Source organism: Ptiloglossa arizonensis, chromosome 5, assembly GCF_051014685.1.
Source record: "Ptiloglossa arizonensis isolate GNS036 chromosome 5, iyPtiAriz1_principal, whole genome shotgun sequence".
NCBI classification, from domain to species: Eukaryota; Metazoa; Arthropoda; class Insecta; order Hymenoptera; family Colletidae; genus Ptiloglossa; species Ptiloglossa arizonensis.
The window spans coordinates 10,460,106-10,474,145 of NC_135052.1; the positions used below are offsets into that span (position 1 = coordinate 10,460,106).

At 44.3% G+C, this 14,040-nt stretch overlaps 2 protein-coding genes across 5 annotated transcripts in view; one reads left to right on the forward strand and one right to left on the reverse strand.

Moving 5' to 3' along the window:
• The window catches only part of Didum (dilute class unconventional myosin), a 28,141-nt gene extending 21,363 nt beyond the window's left edge, over window positions 1-6,778 (reverse strand). For 2 of the 4 annotated variants that reach the window (XM_076313054.1, XM_076313051.1), the window contains exon 1: window positions 6,305-6,778. In XM_076313054.1, coding sequence (XP_076169169.1) covers window positions 6,305-6,331 — 27 coding nt within the window. In that variant the 5' untranslated portion in view covers window positions 6,332-6,778. The remainder of the gene's footprint in view (window positions 1-6,304) is intronic. The other 2 variants (XM_076313053.1, XM_076313052.1) reach the window with 2 other exon arrangements.
• A 956-nt stretch (window positions 6,779-7,734) lies between these two features.
• On the forward strand, window positions 7,735-13,107 carry LOC143147432 (DC-STAMP domain-containing protein 2-like). Its single transcript, XM_076312679.1, has 16 exons — window positions 7,735-7,883; window positions 7,950-8,225; window positions 8,721-8,871; window positions 9,038-9,197; window positions 9,312-9,575; window positions 9,678-9,891; window positions 10,014-10,329; window positions 10,398-10,705; window positions 11,381-11,707; window positions 11,783-11,871; window positions 11,929-12,051; window positions 12,099-12,174; window positions 12,229-12,356; window positions 12,425-12,538; window positions 12,610-12,948; window positions 13,046-13,107. Exons 1-16 carry the CDS (start codon window positions 7,735-7,737, stop codon window positions 13,105-13,107), a joined length of 3,096 nt encoding a protein of 1,031 aa, XP_076168794.1.
• Window positions 13,108-14,040: the final 933 nt, after the last annotated feature.

A 14,040-nucleotide genomic window follows, 5' to 3' on the forward strand; every position in this document is an offset into this window, starting at 1 on the left:
ATTCCGTAACGCTTCTTCCGTCGCGATCTCGAACAGGGGAAAGTTTCGAAAAACAATTTGTACCAACGAATCGATTCTGTTCTCCAATCATCGTTTGTCAACGTTTCTCTCTTTTTCGTCTCTCGATCGATTTCGAAAAGTACAGAACGAAAGAGTACAGAGCTTCGAGAAAGCGATTTTCGGTTTGGGAACATTGAAACGAACGTGGGGTTTGTTTTTTTTTTTTTTTTTGCTAAGAAATAATTAGGGATTTTCGAACATCGAGCAAAAGGTTGTACTCTTGACATTGTAACGCTCGATCTTTTTTTTTTCGAAAAGAGATATCGGTTTATCGGAGTAGTTCGGTATAAAGAAATATAAATTCTTTGTATTTGTGATAATTTAAACTCTGTTCACCGCGAACGAGAAAATTGCATTTGACGTTTGAAATAAATGCAGAGAAAGTTAGGGACGAAAGGAGAATGTTTACTGCTGGAGTTTTTCAGGACATTGCCACCGAAAGGGCAGATTCGAGATAAAATGATGGATATAATGCCGACACGGTCGATTATACGCAAGCAACTGTATATTTCGCAATAGAGTACGTTACTAAACTTCGCAGCTTAGTTCGAACAAATTGCAACTTTCCCCGAAAAGAGTAAAAACAGTGAAAACTAAACTGAGTTACTCTCGTATTGAATCAACTTTAAGAAAATGTAACGAACGACTATCGATTCTTTCGAACTTCTAGGCTGGAAGATTCCCTTCAACTATGAAACCAAATATCGGAAGACCCTCTTAAACTATGGAATCAATATCAGAAGGCCAGCTAAAACTATGAAACCAGTATCAGGAGAAAGCGAAGATAAAAGTTCCTCTGTGTGAAACACATCGAAAAGAATCAATTCGCCGGAAGTGACTCCAAACGCAGGGATCTCTTTATAAAAATGGTCGTTCTTGGTGCTCGGACTGCAGTATTTATTTTCCAAAAACGTGCGAAACTTTACACGGTGTGTTCACCGATGAAATGAATTAAAATTTCGGTAATTAACATCGGCTGGTCGTCTTTGGAATTTTCTTGACAAGCGTCCTATTAAAAATCTACGAAAAAAAAAAGAAACCAATTTCTATTCAAAGTATAGTTCGTCGCATCCTTTTAAGCCGCTCGTGTTGCATTTGCGTTACACGCGAACCATCGCTGTCATTACCTACTTCAATTATGAAGTAGATACTGACAGCGTGCCGCGTTAAGGACGGCCCGATATTACAAATGCAAATTTCGACGCTAGTAAGCTCTCGTCGAGGAAAGCTCGTGACCGTGAGAACGAGAGTTTGTTCTTTCAGCGGTGTCCCCGTTGAGTAAGATCGAGAAACGGGATGCCTTCGTGGGAAATTGCTGCGAGGAATCCTCTTTTTTCGCGGAGACCTGGACAAAAGGGCGATCGCAACACTGTATTTAACCGGACGATAATTTTGTCGAATTGCTGAATCACGTTCAGATGGAACCACGACTCACCGAGTTCCACGCGTGTTCTCCAAAGAATACGCTGAGTCGATCCGTGAAAAACCAAGGTGTACACTCTACGAGGGTACGTGGAAACGATGAATATTTTTCAAGGAAAGACGTAACTCGAAAGAATAGCGTAACCTACCATTAACTCGACCGAGAGAAAGTTACGGAACGCGACCTTTACAACTTTGAGACACGTAGACTGCGCTCACTGTGCGTGAATCCCGTGGTCCCGTTTCTTAAGCGTACTCGACGAACGCCCATGGGCGTTCACCGCACGCGACGAGCCCCGATCGATCGTACGCTTAGAAACGCCCGCAGCATCCGACGTATCAATGTTTCATTCCGTTCTCGGTCGTTTCGTTCCCGGAGATTCTTCGTTGGTCGCGTTGCGAAAAATGTTCGCAAGAAATCTTCGTTGACCTTTCAGATAAAATCTCACGGCAACGCGGAATAGAGTCTCCGCGATGGTACCCTCCGTCTTCTCGCGACGGGGCACGAAGAAGCAAGGAGAACGACCTATTCCAAGACGTTTTGCTTTTCTGTCCCGAGAGAAAGGGAACTGCTCGCGAGCGAGCGAACCAAGTCTACCGATCACGTTCCACGAACCGATCGTGCGAGCAACAGTTTCGAACGGGGTTAGCTTACCTTTAAATGTAAAGGCGCGATCGGGACCACGGTTCGAGTTTCGATCCATTGCGTAACATTAATTTCGATGCGTTACTCGTACACCGTACCAATTAACGTTTCGTTAATTTTGTTACAACTTTTCCCTACCACGAGCGCGAACACACCGAATACTGGTTCGTAAATTCTTTGCCGGCGAAACGTTGCGTAAGCGGTCGAAAGCTTCGATACCGATCGAAAAAGCTCGTGTATTTATAGTAGATCTACCGCGAAGCTTTCGAGAGAAACGATATCGAAGTTTCGGAGTTTCTTCGACACTCGACGAACCGAGTTACCCAATCCGTATCCACGCCACGAATTCAATACGGATCGTAATTGAAATAAACAGAGGGACCGTCTGCAAGATGTCCTGATCAATATACACGCTCTATATAGGCGGGATAGTCGGCCCTGACTTTATGCGTGCCCACACACTTGGCGTCAATCACGAACACCATTATACTCGACCACTCTCTTATTATCCCTTCAATTATCGCCAACCTTACGCGTACAATTTTCTCACGATTAATATCGCGCCGCTCAAACGAACAACCTTACCGTCCCAGAGAAATGTCGATCGAGAAGATAAACTCGTTACTTCTACGGACATCATCGTAGAGGGTGATTACAGACACTGGGCTATAGGTTACTTCGTAGCTGGAATCGAGAGGGAAACGACGAAGAAAAATATTATAACAATTTTCTCTGTTCTAACTTGGAAAGGGGCTACGACGGTTCAGTGTTTGGATCAACGTGCCCGAAGGTTAACATTTCGTCTCGAGGAATAGAGTGAAAATCGATCGTTTAAACAGTGGAGAAAAATTCCTGCCCGAACAATAATACTGATAAACTATTACCACGATTCGAACGATACTAAACGTTGGAAGGACGACAAAAATTGCGACACGACCTCGGACAACCCGCGCAGTTCACCTGACCAAGGCAATAAATCAGCCAAGATGGAGAGCTACCGGTACGACCTTAAAGGGGCAGGTTCGAGTTGGATTAAACTCTGTTCTCGTACAGAGAATATTTTCTCACATTTCTGGTTTGCCGCGCGCGTACAACTCGTACCAGTTATCTTAAGACCGTGGTGTAAAGAGCAGTTGCCACGAAATAGTTACACTATTGAATTAAATACAGAATTATTTAGAATGTTGTTTTCGCAACTATTGTCGTTTCAATTCAACATCATTTCCCGAGCAAGTTCCTCGCATTAACGGCGTTCAATTTTATTTATTAACGAAGCCCCATTTCTCCGGTGTAATCGATTCCAGCGATTTCTCGATGCAACGAGACGTTTAAATAGCGATAAATGACCGCGACGAATGGTGGGAACTAAACGACAGGTGTTTCGTACCCGCAGACGCCGAACAAACGTTTCAACGCGATAGTCTTAGGAAAGATATCGCGTTTGCGCTAGGACACTTCGTTCTACCGAGTAAACAAGTATTCGTCTAAGCGTGTATCGAAATAAACGTGTATCCGAGCAAGCGAGTAGACTAGTGAATGTCCAAGTAAGCGAGTATTCAAGTACGAGAGTATTCGAGGAAAACGGGTATCGAAGTAAACGTGTATCCGAGCAAGCGAGTAGATTAGTGGATATCCAAGTAAGCGAGTATTCAAGTACGAGAGTATTCGAATAAAGCGAGTATCGAAGTAAACGTGTATCCGAGCAAGCGAGTAGACTAGTGGATATCCAAATAAGCGAGTATTAAAGTAGGAGAGTATTCGAGTAAGCGGATATTCGAGTAAAGCGAGTATCGAAGTAAACATGTATCCGAGCAAGCGAGTAGACTAGTGGATATCCAAGTAAGCGAGTATTAAAGTAGGAGAGTATTCGAGTAAGCGGATATTCGAGTAAAGCGAGTATCGAAGTAAACATGTATCCGAGCAAGCGAGTAGACTAGTGGATATCCAAGTAAGCGAGTATTAAAGTAGGTAAGTATTCGAGTAAGCGGATATTCGAGTAAACGAGTAACCGATTAAGCGTGTATTCAAATAAGTGAATATTCAAGTAAGCGAGTATCGAGATTTACGCGCGACAAACGTTATCGTGTTCGTCGATCCGACTCGACAATCGTAATCGTGCCACCTGCTATCAAAACAGAATTTAGGTCTTGAGTCACCTTACTTCCTAACGACAGTTATTGATTTTTGTTTTGCAAAGAGATCCGTTCGCTTCGCGGTTCTTCGCCGTATTTATTCTCGACTGGAATATTCCGCACGATTTTCCGCCGTGTTCCAGAAACGGACAAAGTTACACGAAAAAAAGAAAACGTTACTCGGTCAGCCATTCAAAGTGTTCGGTTGTACGCGTCTCGATCGAAAAGAAACAGATTTCGGAATTCGATAGGTAAATTATATCCAACGCTGGCAACTTTCTTTCCGACGAGAGGGAAATCGAGTAAGCGTTTTAGTTGTACGCTTTACTGCTCCTTCGAGTCGAGTTGTACGTGCTTAAGAATATCGCAAATCGTTTGCATGTGCATAAGTTCAAAGATGCGAACACCTTTCGTGAAAGTTGTTCCTAGATCCAGCCTGAGAAAGATACCTTCACTCGGAGCCAATGATGTATACATCTTCGACTAATTGGTTCAATATATTGTCTACCCCATTATTTTCTCAAACAATTAACCTTGCATCGTGCGCAACAGAGGAGAAGAAAGTTTTGCTCGATTTTGCGAAATTATCTACAGGGTGTTCCATGGAATTCGGACGTGAGATCGAAATTCTTCGAAACGAGGAAAACGATACTGGAATACTTTAAGTACTAAAATAGTATTATACAATTATATTTCCATAGATTCTTCTCATTCTATGTACGAAAGTATTAGAAAAAGGTGCTCTACAAATGAATGCTTTGCGAATTACTTCATATTTCTTAATTCGGTATACGTTTTGTTCGAACAAAAGATCGAGCGATCGATCCATTCACATAAGAAGGGTTTGTTTGTTTACGTATGTATCTTGTTTGAAATATCTCGCAAAGTATTCATTTTTCGACCACATTCCCCTGACACTCTTGTGTACAGAACGACAAGACAAGTTTTTTTTTTACGTAAAAAAAACATATCTGGTTCCATTTAAAGAAAAACGATAAAATTGTACATTGTAAACGCGCGCGTGTACATTAACGCGCAACTGTGACATAGAAAATCGAAGTATTTATTGGGTTGTTCGGAAAGTAATTTCGTTTTTTTGTTTTTCGTGAAAATGAAACACGATTTTTTTAGAGCGTATAAACATTTTATTAAATTATACATTCTCCATTTTGGAAAACGAAACGACTTTCCGAACAACCCAATAAAATTACTCGATTTTTCCCAATACGTTATCGTATTTCGCATTTCGAACAATTTCGACCGCACAACCCCGTTGACATTCCGTGGGACACCCTGTACGCGCAACACCGTTTCGTTACGGAATTTCGACAACGTAAATCTCCGAGTGTCCCAAATTTGAAACAACTGGAGCAACCTCGCGCAATTTTCGTGTGCGCGGAATTATTCGAAGCTGGCGTAAATCGAAACAGGAACGCGGCATTACGAGCAACCTGAAAATCGATAGGGGCTCGTTAAATCTACTTACATCGGGCGTTTGTTCCGCAAACCGGGGTCCGACTTTGTGCAACTTTAACGAAAAGCACGCCAGAGAGCCCTGTGCCCCGGGGGAGTATCGTGGTTCACGGAAAAATGTCAGGTAGTGTGTTTACTCAAGGTATGTTTCGAGCCATCTGCTCGAGGACCAGCTTTGAACTTCCAACAGTGTAGCAAAAACTCTCCTCGAAATGTCGTACACGGAACGAAGGACTACCGACAAACGCGGTCTAAACATTCCCCGTATGCGATACGAAAGATACTTCGTAGGAAAAAGAAAGAAAAAGAAAGGGGAAAAAAAACTGTTGCCACGACGTTTCGGACTCGTCCTTGGTCGTCAACAGACCCGATTAGTTCGGCGAATGAAATTCCTTTCGAGCGAGATTCACACTCTAATCCGTAACAGAACGAATCCTTGGACCGTCCCAGCGAACAGTTTCACGACGATCGCAGATGTCAACAGACAAACCAGTCGTGGAACAAGTTACCATCGTGTAGTATCTAGCAGGTACCTGCCGCGCGCCACGATAATCTAGGAATTGGCTCGTACCTTGACGTACAATTCCCTCGTAGTCATCGTTGTCGGTCCAGGCGGTCCACCTGGGTCAGGTCAGGTACGAGCGGAGGTGAGTATCACCCACGGGCACACCGCGTTTTCAAGCACACGCGCACACACCTGAGCACAGATAACGAGGGTACCCTACGACGGTCGTTCGAACGAGTATCGTACGTGCTACGAGCACCGCGAGTTTCCTTCGTTCTTACAGTACATCCTGGTGTCACCTGAGGTGCGGTCACGGCATGTTTATGTTTTTATTTTATGTTTTTCTGCCCCCCCTCGGGCTCGGTTTTCGTCTCGTCCCGATCTAGAGCTGTCCGTGGATCGATGACGATGAGCTACGGATTACCTCCTGTTCCTTCGTCTAGTCACGGTGTCCGTCGCTGTCGTTTTTCGGGACTCGACCGTACGAATCATCGACCGTGCGCCACGGGAAAATGGATTTTCGCGAAGGTCGTACCTCCACGTAAACGTCGCACGACGGCACTGCCACCAGCTGGTTCGTTATCGGGCTTAGATTCGGCGCCCCTCTACGTCTCCTCGCTCGACCACTCTTCGGCTCGTAAGCCGAAGCGCCCTTTCACCTCTTTTTCTAACCGGAGCGCTTTGTGTCGCGCTGTCTCCCTCCGATGATCGAACTACGAGTTCCACGCCATCTCACAGGGGAATCGGAAAACGCCACGGACGACAAAGTGTCCGCGCGCGCTTCTCCCGTTTCGTCGATTTCGCGTGCGTAATTATTTTAATCGAACGTAACTTTTTTCCACGCGATCGATCGGTATTTTGTATCTAGAGCGCGTTCGTGCGTCTCTCGCGAGGAATTACCATCGCGAGGTGTTATCCGTCTCGTGAATTACCGTCCGTCACTTTCTCGAAAAAAGTTGAGCAATCGAGATCCGTTTGAACGATAAACGTATCTCATACGTTGACACTTTTTTCGGTTCGCGTCGATCAATATCGTTGCAATGAAATTAAAAACATATATATATTATGCAACGGGCTCGCGTTTGTAAAATACCGGAAAGACGGTGCGTTATCAGTCCGTGTTACGCGCAGCTTCAAACTTCCACGTGCTTATCGTTTACTCCAATGATACGTTATCGGCACTATCGATAACCAATTGCGAATTAACCGACGGAAACAAACACGACGACAATTAAACCGTGCAACAATTACCGATTCGTGCAAGCGCGTATCGTTACAGTTTACTTCGGTGGTACGGTAATTGAGACAGAAAAAAAAAATAAAGTCGCGGTTCTTTTAAATTACACTGTCAACGAAAATGTCGACTTTCGTCGGTCGCTTACAGTAACACGTTAACCGTAAATTCGGACGATGAACCTTTAACCGGTACCGAACGGAAACTAATTTCAGTTTTAGTTAGCAGTATGATATATTAGTGACGGGCGGACAGCCGGATCATGGCATTTTTCCAATTAGTCCTGAAAGCCAGGAAGCTCGAAAAAGCGAGGTTAAAGTACGAGGATGAAAAATTGGCGTCGATCGCGATCTCGAAAGGTGCCAAGCCTCGATACACTTTGAAGCAGCGTCTTCGTCGAGCGAGATATCGGTGAGATTCTCGTTTCTGCCAGAAAACTGTGCCCGAAACTTTTTCGTAATAATATCACTACCGTAGGTTCAAGAAAAAGGTTAGAACCGTCTGTGGGAAAATATGCGCCTTCCCGAAAAGTCTCTGGCCTTGCAGAAAGATGATTTCGATCCGTACCGATGGCACTTGGGAGAATTACATAGCGAAGAGTCTTCTTGGTTTCATCGGTGGAATGTTTCTCACGTATCTTTTCTTCACGTTCTTCGTTCTTCAGCTGAGCTTCAAGCTCTCGTCGGCAACGTTTCTATGCTCGGTAATAGGCGTGATCCTCTGTCTCGGGCTGGCGTTCTCGCCTCGAATTCGGTAAGACAGAAATCGATTTTCCAATGTTTACTACAACGAAGCTGCGCGTCGCTGTATAATACGGTCTCGCGGTGGTAACCAGAATCCAAACACACGCTGGGGTTAGGTTTTTCGCGTGAAAATACAAATCGGAACTTTACGCGAAGATTTACGAGAAATTTGAAAAAAACATTCGCACAAAGTTTGCTAACATTTTCTAGCATTATTAACTCCTGAATACCCAAAAATCTACCAATTAAATAACTGTTCGATACTGGGGGATAATTTTTCGTTCGTTATGAATTATATTTACATTTTTCCGAATTATCGATCTCTATTGTCAAATTTCCAAGAAAAAGTTTTCCTCCAACGAATCGAAACGCTCAATTATCGAAAATCCAAGGAATCGTGTTACGTATGTTTGCGACCATGGTTATCACCTTGTCCTGTATATTCCACCATTCGACTTTCGAACCTTGCTTCGAACGTTTACCTATACTTTACACTTTCTTCCAGTTGCTTGGTGTTCCTGTTATTACCACAATTTTTCTCGAAGCGAGGTAGACAAGCCTTAATCGCGTACGTGTTTATTTTAGCCTTCTCCGGACCGGTCAAGAACACTTTGCACAACATCGGCGTTCTCTCGGAATCACTGGCCTGTGCGCAAGTACGGCTATATCATTCTCTGTCATTAAATCCGTCATTCGCGATCATCGAACGTATCGTTCCGAACGGATTTCCTTACATATTATATATATATATATATATATACATATACGTTCGAAAGGACGTGCTCGGCGATGCGATATCGAAGAAACAATTTTATTTTCCAGGAACAGTTAAAGGAAGCAGTGAAGTCCATCGTGGACTTGGTGAAGCAACCGTACTACGCACTACGGGACGTGGTATCGAAAATCATAAGATCGGTAAAAGTAGTCGTGAAGAAAATTAAACAGACACTTCTCGCGATCAAGAGGATCGTTCTCAGTATACGTAAGCGGAAATGCGACGCGTTATCAATTGCCAATTAAATATTCTTGAATATTCTTAAATATTCTCTCGTACAATTTCAACGCAACGATTTAACCGAAACCCATCGTCTTTCAGTCAGGGTCATCACTTCGGTGTTCCAATGGTTGGGTAATGTCGTAAACATCTGCAATAAAAAATTAGGCACGCCGTTCGATAGGTGTCAAAGTGTCTTCGACGGTGCAGTGTCGGACTGTAAGGCGAAATTGGGACCGTATTTGGGAGCAGTGTGCAACCTGACCTACGTAGTCAGTACTCTCTGTTACGTGGTGAAACCGTTTGATCTCATATGCATGCTGGTCTCATACATCGCCGATACCGTAGTCGGTGCCGTGAAAAAGAGTAAGTGTCCTTTCGAACCCATCTCGACCGACTCTTCCCCATATCTCTCATCTCAAATCGTTCTGGAAACAAATCTAGAGTACTCGTTGTTACGGTTCGCAGGAATAAAAAGATTCACGATGCACATGAAGGCGATGTTCTACGTTAAGGTCAAGTTCTCGCATTCCTTTCATTTCGAAACGAACGAAACCAAGACGATATCCGAAGTGTCCAAGGGTATCACCACAGAGATACGCGCAAGAACGGACAAAATCTTCAGATTCTTCAATTTCGTCAACCTGGTTACTTCCATCTTCGTTTTCATTATCGTGCTCAAGTACGCGATCGTGGACCAAGTCCGTTCGACACTTAACGAAAATAATTATATTCCAAACACTTGGTATTCCAGTCTACGGGTTACGGCGAATCGTCTGTCCCAATTTCCAAAAATGTTTTCAGGGTGATCCGTTACCGTTACAAATGGATGACCAGCGAGCGCTACGACAATCGATACATCACCAAAGATATACGTACCATCGATTTGATAAGAGCGCGCCAGGACAAGGAAACGGTTTTCCCGCTCAATCCGCGAGAAAGGAATCGCTACGTGTCACTGACGTCCGTGAGGTTAATCAAATCGGAGAGGATCAGGTTGGCAAGGTCGTTGGTATTTTTAACCATGGCTACGATCAAGATCACGGCCTACATAATTATAGACTACAGTTTCTACTGGTTACTGAACCTGATTCGTGTCCACGGCCGGTTCCAAAACAGGGTAAATTGAATTTCCGTGTTCGACCTTCTAGAATATTTCACGTACGAAAACCCAGTGACAATTCCCAGGTCGAGAAACCGAGCGTGGTGACCGTTCACGTAGCCGGTGATGGATATTTGGCTGGCCTTTACAGAAGTATCGCCAGATCTTTCACACCGGATGGAAAGGAAATGGAAATAGACACGATGCTCTGTCTACCGATGCCGGTGCCACCCGATCAGGATAATTACATTCATATCGGCTTTTTGTTGATTATTTGCTGGTTCGTTACGATTTTCGAGCCTTACGGTTTACGAATAAGACACGTGGTACTGTGTAACTACTATCCCGAGAGAGCGCAACAAAGAGCGGCCTGGTTGTACAACCAGATAATCAGGTATGAACCAGAGACGTATTGTCCGCCTTGGAGAAGATTGAGACTAACAGAGCAAACATTACCGGGTCTACGTTTCTCTTAACTCAAGATCTTTCCCTTTACGATACAGTTAGAAGGCCACGAGAATGGACCTGGAAAGAACAGTCTATTGGTCAGACTCGTTATTAGACGGTACACAAATGGAACCGAGAAGCTCTCAACACACGATAACCGTCAGGTCCATTCTCGTCGACATTGTATCTCGATAACGCTCGCATCGAGTCGTTCCTTAAATAGACGAAGACACGTACACGAGAAATTTTCACTCAGCCTTTTCTCTAGAGATTGTATCGACGGACTACCACCTTATCTGAAGTGCGCTTAGGACCGACAAGTTCTAAGTGTTAGCTATTTAGACGAGCATAACAGTAAATAATATTATACTTTTCGTAATCTCGGTCGAACGGACGAGAGCGATTGATCCAACGATGTTCGATACACTGTTCGCAACATTGTTGTGAAAATGTTTCTCGTTGTGCAACAACAAAGATCGATCGCGTAATTTTGATTACACGTAGACGAATTCGTGGTACTCCATCGTTCGGAAATATAAACGAAAATTTCTTTCAAAAAAAAAAACTACTCGACGTTTCTCTGTTGCGTATTTCGTTAATTGTTATTCCCAAATGCGAGCAGGTCGAGGGGACGGTTCTTAAAATTCGCCAGACGCCAGCTACGAAGGAAGTTCGGTCTGGGTGGAGCGGACCCGATCGAAAGGATAACTTTGAAGGAGAGACTGTGGTCGGTGTTCCCTTGTTTGAATTTTTGTTTCCCGCTAAAGCAGAACATGTGTCTACTATGCGGCGCGGTGGAACGTACCGACGCTAATCCGCACGTGAAATGTCAGACGCCTGGTTGCGTCGGTCTGTACTGCGCGCAGTGTTACGCGGATTTGCAAAACTTGTGCACCATTTGTCGGTCGCCGATCGAGTACGGCGATATGTCCGACATCAGCGAGGAGAAGTGAGTCACGCTCGTTAACGAACGACTTTATCGAACTTACGGGCGGTTAAGTACGTTTAGTATCTTTGACGTTAGAGACTCTTCGGATGACCAGTTAATGGAGAAGGAAATGATAGGGGTTGAAGTTGAGGAGTTGGTAATGGAGGAAGAGGAAGAGGACGAGGGAGAGGAGGAGGAGGAGGAGGAAGAAAAGAAGAAGATAGAAAAGGAGGTGGAAAAAGAGGAGAAGAAGGAGGTGGACGAGAGTATGGAAAAAGCAACGATAGTAAAAGACATGGTCCAACAAACGGATGATAAATACGTCGAGGATTCCGATCAAAGTTCCAAGAGTAGTTACAGTTACAGTGAGAATTTGGCGTATAAGTTTGAGTAACTCCCGAGAATACACAAGGTGTTCCTGAAATATATAGCCAAACTTTAGGACCGCGTTCAGGTGATTGTGGTTCGGAAATTTATCTTTACAATAAGTAGGATACGGTCCTGAAGTTTGGCTACCTGTTTTAGAAACGTCGCCTATACAGGGTGATTCGAAAACAATTGCTCTGTGAAATGACATCAGCGACCTGTAAGAAAACGATCTGGAAACGATTTCCTCGATCGAAATATGCTCTATTGTATTCGTTAAAATGTTCAATCGATGAGTTCTTTTGTACGGCAATTGTTATTCATCGCGTACCGTTGCGATAAAATATTCCACGAGTTCTTTGATCGTTTCAGCGTATCAGTACGAGTCACCGGAGGAAACGGTGATCGAGAAACGAAGGAAACCGTTCAAAGACGTCGAGGCGCAGAAAATTAGAGACGATGTGACGATTCAAGTATACATAATGCGTACTTCGACGAAATCTCGGGCAATTTCATTTTATTCGATTTACCAGCACCGTCGAACGAGTGATTTCCAATCCAGATATTTAACGAACCGTTTGCGAGAGAATCATCGTCGGGCAGCGAGACGTCGACATCTTGTTTCGTGGTGAGGGCACGTAGAAACGTTCGTACCAGTTCGAAAAAACGACCGTGCTGTTCGCCACCCTTGGGAAAGGATTCCGATTCATCGAGCTCGACCGAGGAAGTCGTCGACGAAGAAGTAATACACATGGAGGTGGACGACTCCTTGGAAGAATTACTTCCGAAGGATCGAAAGGATAAGAGGAAATGGGGTCGTATAAATAAAATCGTCGGTGCAGTCGCGAGGATTCCGTGGATCGGTAAAGGGGAAGTACGAATCGTTCTAAATCCCTGTAATTCTACGATATCCCCGGTCCCTTCGTAATTTTTCGTCGAAATTTCACCTACCGTCGAAAGAAGGTGCGATATTGTAGGAATTTATTTAATTAGATGGCGCTGATGGTCGTAAAACAAGCGTGAACAAAGTTCTAGGATACACGTGTATCGAATAATGTAGTTGCAGGAACGAAACTTTGACAAATCGCACAATTAATAACTACCTTAATAACTACGTCTACGACGTTACCTTTATCGTTCATCTTTCACACTTCGCTCTATTCCAAACACTTCGAATTCTCCCCGGGCCGAACGCAATCCCTTTTGTTCTCTTGCATCACAATATCGATTTCTGTGTACTAGTAGTTTATCAAAATTTCCTAGTACAACGCTATCTCGATCGTTCATCTTTCACTCTTCGCTCTATTCCAAACACTTCGAATTCTCCCCGGACCGCACGCAATCCCTTTCGTTCTCTCGCATCACCACAATATCGATTTCTGTGTACCGTAATATTCGTTTCATCGAACAAGGTACCATGCCAGACGTTGCAAACGAGGCGGCCTTCCCTTATGAATAAGATCGTCAGCATGTTACGAAAGAAGTCGTTGTTGCCGGCGATGACGTACAAGCGAACCAGGAAGACGAAGTTGAGTTCCGCGTCGAGTTCGTCGTCGTGCGTCGACGAGAACGCGGCTCTGTTGAAAACCGAGGACGGATCGTCCGACGATGATTCCAGCGACGCGGAAAATTTCAATCTGGGGCGATCGCGCGACAAGAAATTCGTCGCGAAGAAATTACCAAGGTAGTCCGCTGAAAGGTAAACGGTGAACGACCGTTCGAATTTTTCACGAAACCACGACGAATCCAGGTATTTGGAATCCACCGCGAGCTCCACGGCTTATTTCGAAGTGGACGAGACCGAAGATTCGCGAGTAGCGCGCGAACACGCCCGACAAGTAGAAGACGTCAACAAACTGTCAGGCGTGAGAGTATCCTCGGACTACGCGGAGAGGAACGCGTGGAATATAACGAAGGACGACGAGTCTGTGGTAATATTTCTTCTTTTCTTTTTTCTTTTTTTTTTTCACGCAGGGTTTCACGTCACG

Coding starts and splice junctions, on each gene's coding strand:
- LOC143147432 (XM_076312679.1), top strand. CDS start 7,735: ATGGCATTTTTCCAATTAGTCCTGAAAGCCAGGAAGCTCGAAAAAGCG. Junction 10,330..10,397: donor ACGGCCGGTTCCAAAACAGG/GTAAATTGAATT, acceptor GACAATTCCCAG/GTCGAGAAACCGAGCGTGGT. Junction 12,052..12,098: donor CAAGAGTAGTTACAGTTACA/GTGAGAATTTGG, acceptor AGAATACACAAG/GTGTTCCTGAAATATATAGC.